Source organism: Entelurus aequoreus, linkage group LG24, assembly GCF_033978785.1.
Source record: "Entelurus aequoreus isolate RoL-2023_Sb linkage group LG24, RoL_Eaeq_v1.1, whole genome shotgun sequence".
NCBI lineage: Eukaryota > Metazoa > Chordata > Actinopteri > Syngnathiformes > Syngnathidae > Entelurus > Entelurus aequoreus.
Window position 1 is genome coordinate 13,511,204 of NC_084754.1, and position 18,705 is coordinate 13,529,908.

An 18,705-nucleotide genomic window follows, 5' to 3' on the forward strand; every position below is an offset into this window, starting at 1 on the left:
AAAATGTAGGATAAAGTAATGATTTTCACCTAATCTTTGCATTAACATAATAACGCAGTCATGCAGGGACATAAATTGCTGGTAAAAACAGTTTTTATATGCTGAGTCTGAATTAATCGCAGAGTGTACAGGCGTGACCGGGTGACTTTTTATAATGTACATTTTTTTTTTTTGACCGTTTCTGAAAATAAAAAAGCAATGACGTTAGTTTCCCATATATATGTATATATATATAAACAATATACATTTCCAGAAGTTACATTTTGATACTTTTTGGAAAGAGTGAGGCGTGGTTTCATTTGCAATCTGGGAACAAACATCTTGCAGACAGACTCATAAAATGAAAGTGACGGTACTGGTCCGTGGATTTGATTGGTACCGGGCCGCACAAGAAATTAAAAAATATATATAAAAAAATTTAAAATAAAAAAATTAAAATTATTTCTAATTAAATCAACATAAAAAACACAAGATACACTTACAACTAGTGCACCAACCCAAAAAACCTCCCTCCCCCACTTACACTCATTCGCACAAAAGGGTTGTTTCTTTCTGTTATTAATATTTGTGGTTCCTACATTATATATCAATATAGATTAATACAGTCAGCAGGGACACAGTCCGTAAGCACACATGATTGTATTTTTTAATGACAAAAAAATAAAAAATAAAAATAAAATTTTGGGACAGATTTTCAAGCGTTGACCGGTTTGCAGTTACAAAAAGGTTGGGAACCACTGATCTAGACCACAAGGAAGTGTTTTAAATGTAGATTAAAATCAACTCAGGTGCCCTTTAACCCACAACAGATAACCAAAGAGCCTGGGTTCTGTTTGAGGTTTTTCCCGGCCTCCGTCGCCAAGTGCTTGCTCATAAAGGGTTCAGTTTGCTCTTTTAAAATGTATGAGGATCATGATTGTGGACTTGCCCAATGTTAAACTAACCTGTTACGAATTGCCGCTATAGAATACAATTCTACTAAAAGGTGCTATATATTTCATATTAAATACACAGCAGATAATCAATTGTAAAATGTTTATTTTAGGGCTGTCAAACATAAGTTGTTAACTAATTTGAATCAACACACAGCATAATTGCATTAATCATGTATACATGCAGATTAATCAGACAATATTTTTGGACCGTACATACTCCTTTGCCTTAAGTGTGGATGGTTGCATGAAAGGCGGCGAGTGTTGTTGGGTCAAACTCATTTTAGCTCAGGGGCCGCATGGAGGAAAATATGTGCACACGCGGGCCGGACTATTAAAATCATGGCATTAAATCTAAAAAATAAAGACAACTTCAGTTTGTTTTCTTTGTCTTACTTTGGCCAAAAATAGAACAAACACTTTCTGAAAATATTACAATAAAAATAAAGAAAAAACTACCGGCAGCAGTAAAGTTTAAATCCATGAAGGAAAGAAGAAAGTGAATGAATGTTTATAACTGAATACATTTACATATGCATACAAATATTTTTTTCTTTTGTGTTATTTTTTTAATCAATTAAGTAACGTTAATGACAACCTTTTTCCAAAACACAATATAGAATGTGAGATTTTGTTTTTGTTTTCAAAACGGTTACAAAAAAGGGGGTACCCAATTATTTACTGGGGGACCCCTTTTTTCTGACTTGATTTTGAAAATTCCTGGCGCCGACGCTGATGGAGTATTGGTGCGTGCAAAACAGCAGCAGGCGGCTGTGGCCTGCGGGCCGGTTCTAATACTAATCAAATATCATCCCGGGGGCCATAGATAATTCATTCCGTGGGCCTTGACTTTGACACATATGTGTTATGCAGTCAGTGATTAGGGTAATACATATGTCAGTGCAAAGATGAGTGATGAGAGTCCCACAGGTGCGCTCACTGGGAAACTGCACCCCGCTGGGAATATAAGAAAAAAAACTGTAGCAATGTTTTAGCAAATAAATTCCCTTCATTAAAGAAAACATTTTAAAAAATGTTCCTGTATGACATTCTGACAATAAAGTTGCATGTTTGTCCAAATATTGGGTTATTTAAATTAGCAAGAAAATAACAACCGGTGATTAATCATGATTAACCCAAATTAAAAAGTGTTACTAACCTGATATTACAAATGTAATTTTATGGCACTAATTTATAAACATATCTCATATTTATTGGCACCTGCACTGAGGTTGAACACAATCTGTAGTAAGACACCTTAGACTTTGGAACAATTTTCCCATATTACATTTTTTAAATACTGCATCAATCATCTGTTCCAGGGTCAAACTGTTGCCATCATATAACTTTTATTAACTCTGCAGGCAAATTTGAACATCTCCACATTCTTAACTGGCATGCGCATGTAAAAATAAGTTCAGCAATGTCTATGAGACATAAAAATAAATCATGGACTCACCGTTTCAGGTCATGTGATGCATTGTTGCACATTGAAGGAAGCGGAGGAAGGCACAGCACTATTTAAAAATCTGTTACACAAGTGAAAGTGTTAATTAGAATTATTTAAAAGCAACAAGGACAGTAAATTAGGGCTAATAAAGGCTTGTTCTTGGGAGGGAACTCTTTCTCACATTGTTTTTATTTGTGGTTAAATATTGTTGGTTTAACCACATTTTACTGAGCTACTGGTACAAAAATGTGTGTTGACTCTTCTTTCCACTGCGACTGGTCTAGAACCCTATGTTGTGGCGTCACAAAAAAGCCACCTCTTTTTTCTAAATTCATACTTTATATTAGTCCACATTTACTCGGTGTAATGTGCTACTATTGTCTTGTACACTGAATATGTTGTTGCTTTTATTGGAACCTTCATTCCTAGGGGATTAATGAAGTTATATTGAATTTAAAAAACATGATTGTCGCTCAACATTTGACATTTTGTGCAACTTTAGAAGTGTATTTTTTTCAGAAAACAGGCTGAATCACTTGAGAATTTTAAATTCCATGTTATTTTTTAAAAAACATTTTAAAGGTCATGTTGAATAAACATGTCACAAAATCACAACGTGACAAATAATGACATCAAAAACAAAACAGCCGAGCACACAAGTGTTGTATTTCTTTTATTAACAAACCGCACATTCCTTCATGCTAATTTACATGCCACTGCGACTTGTTTTAGCATGTTAGTACTTATTAGTTAGTTTGTATTGTTGTAGCATAACAAACTATGAATATTATTTCAGAATGCAAGACCAAAACTTAAGTGTGCATGATAAAAACTTTTTTTTTTTTTTTAAGTTTTGCTTGGCAACGAGACGCCTGGCTAGTTTGACAAATGAGTGTAAACAATATTTTTATGAAAAAGTGAAGTGAAAACATATTGGACAACGTTATGAAAGATGGAACGAGACATATAAAAAGTGTCCAGATTAATGTCCCACAAAAATCTTCTGTTAAGAAAGACGGTACCACAAAACCAATGCAGATATTTAGCAGGAAATAAATCCTATAATTAGAAACTAGAACGACACATTTACATCTGTTACTATAGAAACGACCAAGAAAAATTGATATGAGCACAATTTTCCACACAGACACATAACAAATGTACTTATTTTGAAGACATATTTTATGCGTACCACTGTAAAAAAAACAGTAATTTGATTGTACTAAGTGAACAACAGTCAACCAAATTGTGATCCTAGAATTTTCATGTGATTGAGGTACCATAGTTGTGTGCAGTGAAAAGAGCTGTGCAGGCCCAACGTGTGTTAATAAGGCAAACCAAGCCTGCTGGTAAGTCAAAAAGACAGCACATTGCCGACCTGACCTGATGATGCGGACACTTTCTGTCCTACAAAGAAGTTTCCTTGGATTCTGGCACAACAGGTTTGAAGGTTAAGATCTCTGTGAAAGTGTGACCTAAAAACAACATAGAGAACAATTCAATACACAAAACTAAGGTTCATATTTGTAGTATTGTCCCATTTGTACTGATCATGCATTCTTCTACAGATGTGTGATGTGGCCTAAAATCTATATCGCAATATATATATTGCAGCCTCTTGCGATAACGATTTACATCACCATATAATGTTTGGCGGATAAATGATAACAGAGCCATTTCAAAATAGGTTACAAAGCCTCCTAATTTGCTGACAACGTATGCGGTAACATATTGCATAATTTCCAGTGTGATTATTTTCTCAAAACTATTATTAATCTACTTGTTAATTTACTGTTAATACCTGGTTACTTTCTGTTGTAACATGCTTTCATCTACACTTCTGTTGAAATGTAAAAATCACGTAATTCTTCTGTTAGATACTTTACATTAGTTTTGGTCGATACTACAAATTTGGATATTGATCAAACACCAAATAGTTACTGGGACAATATTGGTAATACCAAGTTCATAGTTAAACATTTTCAGGCTCATTAAAATTATTACATTTTTGATCACAACTGTAATCTGACAAAAACACAGGATAGCGTTGTAACAATTTCAATTAAATATATTTCCTTTTATAAAACAAAAACTAAATCAATAGGGAAAAATAACTAACAAAAGCAAAAACTACTATTGGCTCTTATTTCCTGAAGTTGTAAATAAAAACAATTAAAAAAATTATTTTGTGACAGGAAAAAAATTACATCTAATCATTGTATTACCGACCATATACGGATACTATACTTGGTATCGTTACTGTCAATATTTGTACTGCTCTACCCACCTGTTTACATTCAAAAGCTTTAGCTTAGCAGTTAACTATGCTTTTTGTATCCTCCTACTGTGTGCAGTGTAGCATGTTCCGCTATTATTTGTCCTGTAGCACTCCAATGATAATGGTACTTGTAAGAAACTTAGTTTATTTGCCAATATGGATGCGAGGATTATTAATTTAGAAGCTGCACTGGGGAGGGACATTAGCTACATTGCGCTGAGCACACCCTAATTCGCTTGTCACTGTCAAATTTGCAGGACACAACTAGAATGTGTCATCAACATGCATAATCACAATACGACAATAGTATTAAACACTCTATTGGTGGTCAAATTTAGCAAAAGTATATCGTCTATGTCACACAACCCTACTGGCGTCCTTACGTTTCCACTGTTCCAAAGGCAAGTCTGTGTTGTCCTGGGAGTGATCATACAGCTGAGCCTCTGTCTCCTCCTCAGGTTCTCGAAACTCGGTAAAGTACGACAGCAAGAGGGCGTCTGCCGCCGTCACTCTGCTTTCCGGATCCAGTAATAACATGCGCTCCAGCACAGACACAGCTAAAAGAAAACAAGGGGAAGGAAATCAATGAATAGTAATGGTTATAGAGATGCTTTTCCACGTTAAGGAACATCACACGGTTACATAAACACGCACAATTCAATTTGTCCAAAAAGGAATAGGACAAAGCAGAGCCAATTTAATCCAATCCCTTCTCTATGTCGATTACTGACAAATGGCATGTGTTTATATTTTGTCATTAGTTTGTTTACTTCCTGTGTTTATTAAATGTCAACATTTGTGGACGGTAGAAGAAAAGATTAGACCGTTTATGCAGTGACGACAGAAAGGGTTGGAAACAATTAAACAAAAAATTAGCAAATAGTAGCGGAAAGCACCCTGACAGACTATAACGTGCAGTAAAATAAAACAAAAGAAGGTGAGAAAAAGATCAGATTGAAAAGTACACACCTTGTGGTTTGGCAGTAGAAAACACCTTCTGAAGGTCTTTTTTTTGTACTTTTTGAAGACTTTTGATGTAGCTTTTGGCCTTAAAAATAAAAAATCCACATATTTAAATTCAAAGAAAAGTCAAAATAGATATGCACATAGGAAGATAACGATCCATTTTTAGTAAAGCCTTCAACATAAAATGTAACAGAATTCCTGCAAAAAACGGGCACCAATCGTGCTATGAAATAACTCACATCTTCCGATTGCAGTTTTGCTACAAATTCCTGAGAGGGCGTGCCTGTGATTTTCATGATCTCAGTCAGCTGATCAAGGTCTAATAAGAAGAGGTCAAGGGGTCAAAAATGATGGATATATTTCAAAACTACAGCCTGAATGAAAACAATAGTTTAAATCACCCTGTATAACACAATAATGCACATGTTGAGGATGAACAATGAACGACAAAGTGTGTGAAATAATAAAAGGATACGGTCATTGCCTTTAAAAAGAGGTTTTCCTTGAAGCATCTCTGCCATGATGCAGCCTACTGACCAAATATCCACTGAGGAAGAAGCACAAAAGACGTCATCGTTGACAGCTAGTTCACACTTCATTCAATAGATAGGTAACAGCGCACTCTAGTGGACAATACTAAATATTACAAGGGAACATTTTCACCCAGGCAAACTAATGTTGCAGGGTGCTAAAACATAAAGAGCATTTTTTTCCCCACAACTATACATTTGTTAATGCATAATACCCAATGTTTATTATAATAATATTAATACAATACGGACATTAATACTAATCGCAACATACAATTCCAATGTGTGCATTCCATAATTTTTGCAGGACAAATGGTATTATATTATGTACTATACACTGGATTATGATTGTATGTTTGTTTAATAAGATCCCCAATAGCTGCTGCTATTCTTCCTGGGATGTAAAATGTCACAATACTTTGATACATGTACAACATTAAGGCAAAATGGAATACACACATTCATAATTGCCAAATAAACCAACAGCAAGTATTGTATAGCAGGTATAGGATCACATAATAGCCATAGAAAATAATATTGTTTACAAAACAAAAAGGTACAAATTATTTGCACGCAATCTAGTTAGAAACCAAAATTAGACCCACAAAAAAAGAAAACTATAAATATTATTGTGTAAGTCTATAAAAGTCTTAATCTTTTACAAAAAGTTACTAAATTCATGCCCAATAACTACTGAGGAAAAATAAGTTAATAAGTTAAATACTAAATTCCAAATATAGTATTTTCATTGTTTACGGTTTCCTGCGTTTTATCAACTCAATTATTAGACATAGGCAACACTGTATTCCATGCTATTAATTTAAAACATTTCACGCTTGTTAGATAAATAAAATGTGGTAAATGTTGCGATGTGAAAAAATATATATATGATATACGTATTATCTATACTTTTTTTGATGTGCAATTACACCAAAAAGTACAACAAAGATGTGCACTGTTTTTTGTCTTACAAGTAAATTTTACTTGATTAATGGACTTGCTACAGCGCAGATATAAATAGTTGACTCCCAAAAATGCTGTAGAATCAGTGGATCACAAAATGCAGCAATGCAAATGCTTTGAGAACATACAGTAGCTGTCCTGACAAGAATTTACTTGCCAAATACTCTCTTCACTTACTTACAAGTTCACGCCTGTTAACTGAAGGTTTCACATTTTTTTTGTCAACTATCTGGCAGTCTTGAGTTTGCACATATATATGTATGACAAAAACAGGGTTTTTCTTGACAACAAGATATCTATTACCAGTCTGGGTGTAGTGCATCCAGCTCAAGATGACCTCTGGTGCTCGGTACCACCGAGTCACCACGTACCCGGTCATCTCACTGTCTGCCTGCCGGGCCAAACCAAAGTCCAATATCTGACAGGACAGGACAAAGTAAATCACAACAAGGTCATCGTGACATCAGGATACATTTTGTCAGCGATAAAAAAATCCACCCAGTCATGTTGGTAATTGTTTAATTTATTTCAAACACGCTTTAAGTTAGAATAAATGCTTTTAACATGTCTGAAAGCCAGTACAAGGAAGCCAAGCTTATTTTATCCTACCCATTTTTCAGCAATTATTTATAGTTTAGCTTGATTGTTAATATAAAATGGCAATGATATCGGTCCAATATCAGCAAAAAATATATTGGCTGGCTTTGATATAAGCTGCAATACAGACTTTCCTGCAGTGTGTTTACTTGTACAAAGCTAGACAGCCAGTTAACATCTAAATGCCCTTCAATAAGCACACAAACTTGGTCTTTTCTTGTATTTTAGTCAAGTAATTTACAACAGGTAAACATGATAGGCTATAAGCACGTCCGACCGGTAGGAGGCCACGGGGAAGACCCAGGACACGCTGGAAAGACTATGTCTCCCCCGGATGGCCTGGGATCCCCCTGGAGGAGATGGACGAAGAGGCTGGGGAGAGGGAAGTCTGGGCTTCGCAGCTTAGGCTGCTACCCCTGCGACCAGACCTCGGATAAGCGGAGGAAGATGGATGGATGGATGATTTGTGCTGATATTGTATCGGTATAAGCCAATACTCTAGGCTCCAATATCCGTATCGGAAGAGACAAAGGTGCATCGGAACACCCCTAGTGATGTCAATAGTAAGATGAATGGCTTGAATAGTAACATGAACATGAATAATAGTATTGTTGGTCTATACACAATAAATACATCAAATAAAAATAGTCACCTAATTTATTTTACATTGTTCAGAAAGGCTGCCTGCTCTGTGAATTACTATCAAAGTGGAGGTGCATATTTATGTTTGTGGCTATAATGGAAAAAGGTCACTGACAAGTAAATAGGGATGATGTTTGATAAGAAATTATCGAGTTCGAGCCTATTATCGAATCCTCTTATCGAACCGATTCCTTATCGATTCTCTTATCGAATCCAGATAGGTTGTTGTATATGGAAAAAAAACACACAATATTTGGTTGAACAAAAGCTCACTTTTATTATATAAGAAAAAAATTCAATCTAATGAATAAATAAATATTGAGTGTTACCCCCCTAAAAAAAAAAATATATATATATATATATATATATATATATATATATATATATATATATATATATATATATATATATATATATATATATATATATATTGACTGTTGTTACCCAAAGTATATTAAGTGGGATTTTTCAGAAAAACAAATATATACAGTAACACAAAAACAACCTGTCTCTGTGATCACTATAGGTGTATAAATAATAATATAGTGTTAAATAAAATCAGTCCCTTGGGCACAAAACTGAAAATAATACAGCTCTCCAAAAAGTGCACTTTTGCTGCTATTTGACATAACTGTTTGTTATGATATGTTGAAGAGGTTAATTTAGCCTACTAATGTGTATTTATAAATGGTTGATTTATATAGGCTAGTTATGTTTGTTATGATGCTTTGACATTTTTGCACTTTTATTTCTTTATTGAAAGAAAATTCTATGAAGACAAAAGTTGTTTGCAAATGTGGTTACAATGCTAAAAAATGAAAAGTTAAAGCTACAAAAAAGAAATACACTTTATTGAGTTAACATTATTTCTTTATAGGGGGAAAGATGTGATTTTATGAGCTAGGGAATATAACAACTACACTACCCAGCATGCAACGGGAGTGACGAGCATGCGCGGTAGCCCCGAAAAGTGTTGTTGCATGACGTCACCGGCAGCTAAGAATGAGGTTCTGAGCACGCTGTGAAAGTAAACGTCAAGAACTCAGCCAACACGCCTCGTCTGCATTATTTATAATTAGACAGACAACACATATACAGTGTGATTTTGTTTTGTTTACAAGGAAAGAAAAACAAAAGTTAAAAAAGGGAGATCATGTCATATATGTTGTATATATATGTATGTGCTGCGGTTGCTTTAAGAACGTTGCGACAGCTCCCATAAAGGAGGTGCGTTGCTAGCCTGGTTGCTATGTTTCCGGTTGGTCGTAAAAGTGTTCGTCATGTGTTTGTACCCTGCTCAAATCTCTCAGTAAAGTTATTCATTGGATTATGCCTTTTGTTTTGAACTTTATTACACCTTGGAGCGCGGTCCATTGTTTTTCCTGCTTTCGGTATCTGCGCCTAATGACTGAGCAACGTGACGTCATTTCTTGTGATGTCCCACGGGGCATTTCTGGTCGGGACGGGAGTCGTTCCGAGGGATTCGAATAAAGAACCAACTCTTTTTCTTTACTATAGTGGTCTCGATAACAGGTAACGGTTCTCAAAAAGGGATTCGAGTCCGAGGACTCGGTTCTTTTCTTATCGAACAACCGGGAAAACCGGTTTCGAGTATCATCCCTACAAGTAAATGTAGCTTTAAAGGCCTACTGAAACCCACTACTGCCGACCACGCAGTCTGATAGTTTATATATCAATGAAGAAATCTTAACATTGCAACACATGCCAATACGGCCGGGTTAACTTATAAAGTGCAATTTTAAATTTCCCGGCAAACTTCCGGCTGAAAACGTTTCGATATGATGACGTTTGCACGTGACGTCAACTGTTGAAGCGGAAATATTCGGAGCCCATTGAATCCAATACAAAAAGCTCTGTTTTCATCTCAAAATTCCACAGTATTCTGGACATCTGTGTTGGTGAATCTTTTGCAATTTCTTTAATGAACAATGGAGACTGCAAAGAAGAAAGTTGTAGGTAGGATAGGTGTATTAGCGGCGGACTACAGCAACACAACCAGGAGGACTTTGAGGATAGCAGACGCGCTAGCCGAACGACCTCACCTTAACTTCCTCCGTCTCCGGGCCGCCGACCGCATCGGTGATCGGGTGAAGTCTTTCGTCGTACCGTCGATCGCTTGAACGCAGGTGAGCACGGGTCGTGATGAGCAGATGAGAGCTGGCGTAGGTGCAGAGCTAATGTTTTTAGCATAGCTCTGTCGAGGTTTTGTAGCTAAGTTAGCTCCAATGGTGTCGTTAGCAACAGCATTGCTAAGCTTCGCCAAGCTGGAAAGCATTAACCGTGTAGTTACATGTCCAGAGTTTGGTAGTATTGTTGATCTTTTGTCTATCCTTCCAGTCAGGGGCGTATTTGTTTTGTTTCTATATGCAGTTAAGCCCGATGCTATCACGTTAGCTCAGTAGCTAAAGTGCTTCACCGATGTATTGTCGTGGAGATAAAAGTCACTGTGAATGTCCATTTCGCGTTCTCGATTCTCATTTTCAAGAGGATATAGTATCCGAGGTGGTTTAAAATACAAATCCGTGATCCACAATAGAAAAAGGAGAGAGTGTGGAATCCAATGAACCCTTGTACCTAAGTTACGGTTAGAGCGAAAAAAGACACGTCCTGCACTGCACGCTAGTCCTTCACTTTCACGTTCCTCATCCACGAATCTTTCATCCTCGCTCAAATTAATGAGCAGAGCAGAGCAGCTTTATTTGTCCATTCTTAATGGGGTAATCGTCGCTTTCTCGGTCCGAATCGCTCTCGCTGCTGGTGTAAACAATGGGGAAATGTGAGCAGCCCTTCCTCCGGTGACGTCACGCTACTTCCGGTAGGGGTAAGGCTTTTTTTTAATCAAAGACCAAAAGTTGCGAACTTTATCGTCGTTGTTCTATACTAAATCCTTTCAGCAAAAATATGGCAAAATCGCGAAATGATCAAGTATGACACATAGAATGGATCTGCTATCCCCGTTTAAATAAAAAAAAAAACATTTCAGTAGGCCTTTAACATGTTTGTTTTTGTTTTGAGTTTTACTACAACATTGCTTGTGTTTGGGTTATGAGACAGGAAGTGTGTGTGACTGTACCTTGAGCTCACAGTCTTGGTTAATGGCTAGGTTTCCTGGTTTGAGGTCCTGCAAAAGTTCACATGCGTGTGAATTTAAGTAAGGCACTGAAGCAAACAAGTTGAATCAGCGTTAAGAAGTGGCTGTTGGGATAGGACATGTGTGGATTAGATAACATTCAGGGCAACTAAATGCAACTTACCCTGTGAATGATGCCAGCAGAATGAATATACTGTAATAAAAGAAGATAAAAGAAGATATGAAGAACAACAATTACAGGCATACAACAAGAGGTACAATGACACTTATTCACCTTTAGCCCTTTGAGAATCTGATAGACTAAATACTGGATTTTTTCTTCAGACAGCCTCTGCAGCTTCATCAGCTTGCCCAGGTCTGTTCCCATGTACGGCATCACCAGATAACTTGAGGGTAAAGGGTGCATTTTGAGTATGAACTGAACAGCAACTTACCATACACACAAGCAGCATTATTTACACCTACAAATCGTTAAACTTGTCCAAAGAGAGGTCTGCAGTAAACACATCTAATAGACCAATCACCTGCAACAGAGAAACACATACAGCATCATTATGTATAAGCGTGTTATATTTTAAAATAGTACAATAGAAAAGGGAATTGTCCTTCTTACATTTTCATGTTTCATGTGTTTGAGGAGCCTGAGCTCCCGGTAGGCTCGTTTGGCAAACAGATCCGACTGGAAAGGTCGATATAGTTTCTTGATGGCCACTTTGATTCTGGTTCTGAAGTCCACTGCTGAGCTGCGAGGAGAAAATGCATCACAGCTTTACTTCTTTAAAGAAAAAAAAAGATTTGTACAAACACAACAACTTTGAAGAAGTATCAATGTGTTTAATGGAGTAATAAACATAGGCATTCAGACAGTCCAAATATAATGTGTTTATAGGCAAGGAGGTAACAGATAGCCAAAGCTATTTCGTGATGAAAAAAAGAAAGAATTAAAAACAAGTGTAAAATCAAGTAGGGTGGCCATATTTAACGCATGGGATTAATCACAAAAATGATCACATCATGTAGAAACGCAGATTAATCGCACAGTTAATCACGTGAGTTATTAAACGGTCGGTGATCAGGTCAAAGCATACATCAATGAAAAGATGAGTGAGGAGACTAACTGTTGTGCTTCCTGGCAAATTCCGCATCAAAATGCAGCCAGACGGGAGTTTAGACAAAACACTGTAATACAGAGTTTTGATAAAATAAATGATGTGCATTCAAATAAAGATTTAAAAAATGTTCCCGTATGTAATTCTGAATACTGGGGTCTTTTTTAAACATAAATTACTTAACTAGTTACTGTGATTAATTGCAATTAATCAAAATGTATGTGTGATTAATAAATAATAATAATAAATAATTGTTTGACAACATTAAATCAATATATTAAATAATAGAAATACATGAAAAATAAATACTGTAGATGAAATATAAATTATTAAATAGCAGACAACATTAAGGACATTTATCAAATTGGATCCACTGCAAGAAATCTGCTTAAATACAATCATGGTTACTTCTGAGAGTTATTAATTTCACAACATATAATTGACCTTTAACAATAAACATTATTACAGAACATACAAACAACGATTTTAGCCAGGAACACCAACCTGTCAACTGCTTCATTATGCTGTGTGACAGGCTTTGTTCTGAAAAAAAAAAACCTTTAAAAAAGTAATTAATTATAGTTACTCGTTACTTTACAAAAATGTAATTGAATTTTTCCCTTAACGAGGCATCTCCTCCTGACTACCGTAATTTCCGGACTATAAGCCGCACCTGACTATAAGCCGCACCAGCTAAATTTAGGGGAAAATACAGATTCCTCCATATATAAGCCGCACCCGACTATAAGCCGCAGGGTTTTGATGTGTAATTAGCGTAGTATATAGGGGTTCCTGCTACCACGGAGGGGATTGTCGGGACAGAGATGACTGTTTGGGAACGCAAAGCGTCCCATTTATTAACAATAAATCTTTCAATCATTCAATCAAACTTTCACATCTTTGACATGGCGAACAGCATTCGTGCAGAGTACAAATAATACAACGGTGCAAAGTAATACAAAGTGCTCGCCTGTACGTTATCAAAATAACCAGCCTACCGGTATATGAAAAGTCAGTCTTTAATCATTGTGTCATCGTCTTCCTCCTGCGTACTAAAACCACCGAAATCCTCTTCGTCGGTGTCGGAGAAGAACAGGCCGTAAATAAGCCGCACCCTTGTATAAGCCGCAGGGACCAGAACGAGGGGAAAAAGTAGCGGCTTATAGTCCGGAAATACGGACAAAAAAGTTTGATCATATTACGCCTATACTGGCTCACCTGCACTGGCTTCCTGTGCACTTAAGATGCGACTTTAAAGTTTTACTACTTACGTATAAAATACTAAACCGAGAGATAGGATAGGATGGAGCTAGACGCTCCATCCGATCTTGCTGATTGTATTGTACCACATGTTCCGGCCAGAAATCTGCGTTCTAAGAACTCCGGCTTATTAGCGATTCCCAGAGCCCCAAAAAAGTCTGCGGGCTATAGAGCGTTTTCTATTCGGGTTCCAGTACTCTGGAATGCCCTCCCGGTAGTTAAGTTAAGTTAAGTTAAGTTAAGTTAAGTTAAGTTAAAGTACCAATGATTGTCACACACACACTAGGTGTGGCGAAATTTGTCCTCTGCATTTGACCCATCCCCTTGTTCACCCCCTGGGAGGTGAGGGGAGCAGTGGGCAGCAGCGGTGCCACGCCCAGGAATCATTTTTGGTGATTTAACCCCCAATTCCAACCCTTGATGCTGAGTGCCAAGCAGGGAGGTAATGGGTCCCATTTTTATAGTCTTTGGTATGACTCGGCCGGGGTTGGAACTCACAACCTACGGATCTCAGGGCGGACACTCTAACCACTAGGCCACTGAGTAGAGATGCCACCTCAGTAGAAGCATTTAAGTCCCATCTTAAAACTAATTTGTATACTCTAGCCTTTAAATAGACCCCCCCTTTTAGACCAGTTGATCTGCCGTCTCTTTTCTGCTCTGCCCCCCTCTCCTATGTGGAGAGGTTATCAGGTGACCACGGATGATTCGCTCGCTGTTCAAAGTCGGGACCCGGGGTGGACCACTCATCTGTGCATCAGTTGGGGACGTCTGCGCTGCTGACCTGTCTCCACTCAAGATGATCCCCTGCTAGCCCCACTATGGACTGGACTCTCACACTATTAACTAGATCCACTTGACGTCCATTGCACCGGTCGCCCGGTGGGGTTTCTGCGGTCCCCTCCAAGGTTTCTCAGAGTTTTTTCTTGCCCTGATGTGGGATCTGAGCCGAGGATGTTGTTGTGGCTTGTGCAGCCCTTTGAGACACTTGTGATTAAGGGCTATATAAATAAACTTTGATTGATTGATTGAAACTTTGAATTACTAATTAAATTACTCTTAAATAAATGTAATTAATTACTACAGAAACTAATGTGTTACTTAAAAAAACCTTCAAATATCTGGCATAAATGCAGTTAAGATGAGTTTCAGTGTGTGCTTGTGCCTTTTAAAAGGCAGTGCATGTTGCCTAGTGACATGTGACGTCAGCGAGCCACTCAGGAGTCTGAGTTTGAGCTGTGTTTGTTAGCTTAGTAGGCTAGCGGCTGTAGTTTGTCGGCAGCTCTTTTGAATCTTTCACTGCTTCGTGTTACCTCTGCTTAATAAAAGGATCGAATGTGCTTCCATGGCTGTATGTTCTTGTCAACAAACAGCATATTGTTTGAATAGCAAGTTTGTTCAATATTCCCTCCGACCCTCACAGTTACTAGCGCCAAGTGCGTTTGTGTCAAGTGGTGGTGAAAAAAAACATTGTCTTTTACTGACCAGTTCCTTCAACTAAGATCTAGTTGCATCAATGTTGAACAATGAGTGTGTGAGCGAGGAGGAGCAGTCCTGCTCCCCTCTGTGCATGTCACAGGTGGGGTGGTGTGGGAGGATACACACAGCGCTCAGCGCAAGTGATCTATCATTTGGTTATAGTTTAAATTTATTTCAAACATGCTACAGAGATGGGCGAAAATGTTTACATTAGTACAAATTTGGATGGATTTATTTTAGGCGCAAGATGCGACAAAAAGGTTGAAATCCCTTTTCGCACATGAGCAACAGTTGTAGTATTTTTTAAGTCACAGGGTCTATTTTTAGGCGCATTTGCGAGTGAATTTGTTGCAACGTACATCACTGGTTATAAGGTATTTATTTAAGAAATTGTTGAATATTATGGTTGTAGTTGTGCCTCTGAGAGCTTCTAAGACAACATATTAGAAACATCTGTACGTATGATGCAGCCTACAATAATAATATCAACTAATAGTAATATGACATTGTCCATCTCAATCTAGTGATACACCAAAGAATCACTCAATTAAATATTCAAACACAGTGTTACTGTTCAAACCAGGGGTCCCCAAACTTTTTGACTCGGGGGGGCCGCATTGGTTTAAAACAATTAGGCCGGTGGCCAAATATATATATATATATATATATATATATATATATATATATATATATATAAAATGCAAGTGCGCCCTCTTTCAGTCAATTAGTGAATGAATGAATATATATATATATATATATATATATATATATATATATATATATATATATATATATATATATATATATATATATATATATATATATTGCACTTGCATTTTCCCATCGATAATGTGACATCACGCGATTTCACATTATCGATGGGAAAATGCTTTTTTATACAATACTATTTGCCTGAGCGGCTAGGATACACCGAAAGTAACAAGCGGTAGAAAATGGATCAGAAAGGACAGATTAAAATTTTTTTTTTAATTATTTAAAATATATATACTTTTTTTTTTTAAACTTGGGACTTCCCGCGGGACGGATTTTGGACGCTGGCTGGCCGTAGTTTGGGGACCCCTGGCTCAAACTGTATCCAATATTACTGTGGCCAAATGAATACTTAGACCTACTATGCTACTGTATTTTAATATTGGTCATTATCGTGGTAGTTGGAGAGCCACATCTTTTCTGAGGTGGTGCTTGGTGAAAAAAAGTTTGAGAACTGGTCAACTGAGCTTGGAAAAAATGTGATTTTCAAAAAAAATCTCCATTATTTCATGTATGTGTATATTCATGAGACAGAAATGACGTATAATATACAACAAACAAGATATACTAATTTTGTGAGACTTGTTTGTTATTGTCTGACTAAGCCCCGCCCACTGGGGTAAATGATTGACAACAAATCTGCTAGAATCAACGTATAGTTCTAGGAAGACACCAATAGAATTGAACGAAACCATTTTACATTGTGTATGTGTGACAAAATGTATATATATATATATATATATATATATATATATATATATATATATATACACATATAATTGTGTGAAGATATACAAGGTGTCCTTTTTTAAAACACGACACAATTGGGTTGCCAGGCTGAATGTATAGCGCCATCTGTCCCTCCCTACGACCCTTTGTTAGCATGGCACTCCACATAAAAACCTTTAAATTGACTTTTTTTTGATCGATTTTGACCACTTTTGTTTACATTTTACTCACCACACAGTGCCGTAAGCTCCCGTCCCCACCTGCTTCAGTTCGCGGTACCTGTCTGGTACTTCCCATAATGTTTTGTTGATTTCCCGACGATAATAGCCCGGTCTTACACGGTTGGTCATGTTTGTTTGCGATTAAAAAAATTAATTTCTTCTTCTTTCGAGGTTCAGTCTTGTTAGAAAGCTACACGTCCATGGTTCCAGCCTTCGTTGCGCCTTGGTGGGGATGTGTGTGTGAGGCAGGACGCACCCTAAAGTCGACCAAACCACTCCCGTCCCGACTCCTCCTGTATGTTTGAACGGTGGCTGCTAGCAAAGGTGAGACACCTGGAATGTGTAACGTGACACGTAGGGGACTAGTTCGTTGCGTTGCCAGATGGGAAATGACAAATGATCGTACCAGAAACGTAACCACGATCATATTTTGCGGAAAAGTGACGTACATACCCGATTTAAACTAGCTCAGTGCCACGTGATAAAACATAACGTCACCACAGACCTTGTACAGTTGAACTTATATTGCATTTCGAAGGAAAAAGCTGCCACGGGCAGATCAGCGCCTCTACCTGGCTGTAAAGGGGCACTTTTATTTTTTAGGAATCAAATTGCTACATTGTGGGCTGTTTTATTATTTTAATTATTTTCAAAGCCAAATAGGACATACGAGACATTAAGCCTTTTTTTAAAACCGTGAAATCATTTGACTCTTTAAAAAAAAAAAAAAAAAAAATCTCATTAAACTTCAGTCTTAAACCAAAATATGTTTTTTTTAATATTCACAATTTTGAAGGCCGTTTGATAAGATAATGTCACAGGTTTAAATAGGTAAAATAGCTAATCTTATGCAAATGTATACGAACTGACAACTGTGACATTTGATTAAAAGGCCTTCATAAAGGATATGAATGATTACATTTGGTATTTTTCTTTTGGGGCCCTGTGATGAAGTGGGGACTTGTCCAGGGTGTACACCGCCTTCCGCCCGAATGCAGCTGAGGTAGGCTCCACCCCCCGCGACCCCGAAAGGGACAAGCAGTAGAAAATGGATGGATGAATGGATTTTTCTTTAGGGATGAAGTTGATTGAGAGATTTGAGCAAACAAACAAAAATCCATCCAAAATGTCTGTATGGCCTTTGAAAAACTGAAGGTTTTATATGTCCTGTTTGGCTCTGGGGTGTTGTTGAATAAATGTCAGAGTAGCAGACGTCTGTGGAATAATTGGAAATTGAAATTTTTAAGTTTACCAGGAAAGTTTACCCTCTTTGAAAAAAATTATGTATAATGGAGTAACAACAAAAATTCTACAAAAACATTTACAGAAAAAAGTCAGCATTTCACTCCTGGGGGTTAATTATTGATCATCCATTATACAGAGGGTGACATTATTGTACATACACAACACATATTGTACGTTTGGTGTGCTGGGTGATTGATCCAATTAAGTAATTTAAGTGTCATATCGGATCAGTATATTATAGTCTGATTAGATGCTGTTAAGTTTCTTTTGTTTGAGTTTGAGTTTATTTCGAACATGCATGCATACAACACGATACATCACAATTTCCAGTTTTTCTATTTGACATGTTTGAAAAGGTGTAGGAAGAAGCAGAGCTTATTTAATCCTACCCCTTTTCCTTTACATAGCAGTTGCTAAAACT

General features: G+C 37.1%; 1 protein-coding gene across 1 annotated transcript; it reads right to left on the bottom strand.

Moving 5' to 3' along the window:
- Positions 1-3,048: 3,048 nt before the first annotated feature.
- On the bottom strand, positions 3,049-17,583 carry mapk12a (mitogen-activated protein kinase 12a). Its single transcript, XM_062036062.1, has 12 exons — positions 17,050-17,583; positions 12,084-12,213; positions 11,936-11,994; positions 11,745-11,856; positions 11,634-11,663; positions 11,453-11,500; positions 7,423-7,537; positions 6,102-6,173; positions 5,866-5,945; positions 5,630-5,708; positions 5,044-5,217; positions 3,049-3,857 (listed from the first exon to the last, which is right to left on the bottom strand). Exons 1-12 carry the CDS (start codon positions 17,166-17,168, stop codon positions 3,790-3,792), a joined length of 1,086 nt encoding a protein of 361 aa, XP_061892046.1. The 5' UTR covers positions 17,169-17,583; the 3' UTR covers positions 3,049-3,789.
- Positions 17,584-18,705: the final 1,122 nt, after the last annotated feature.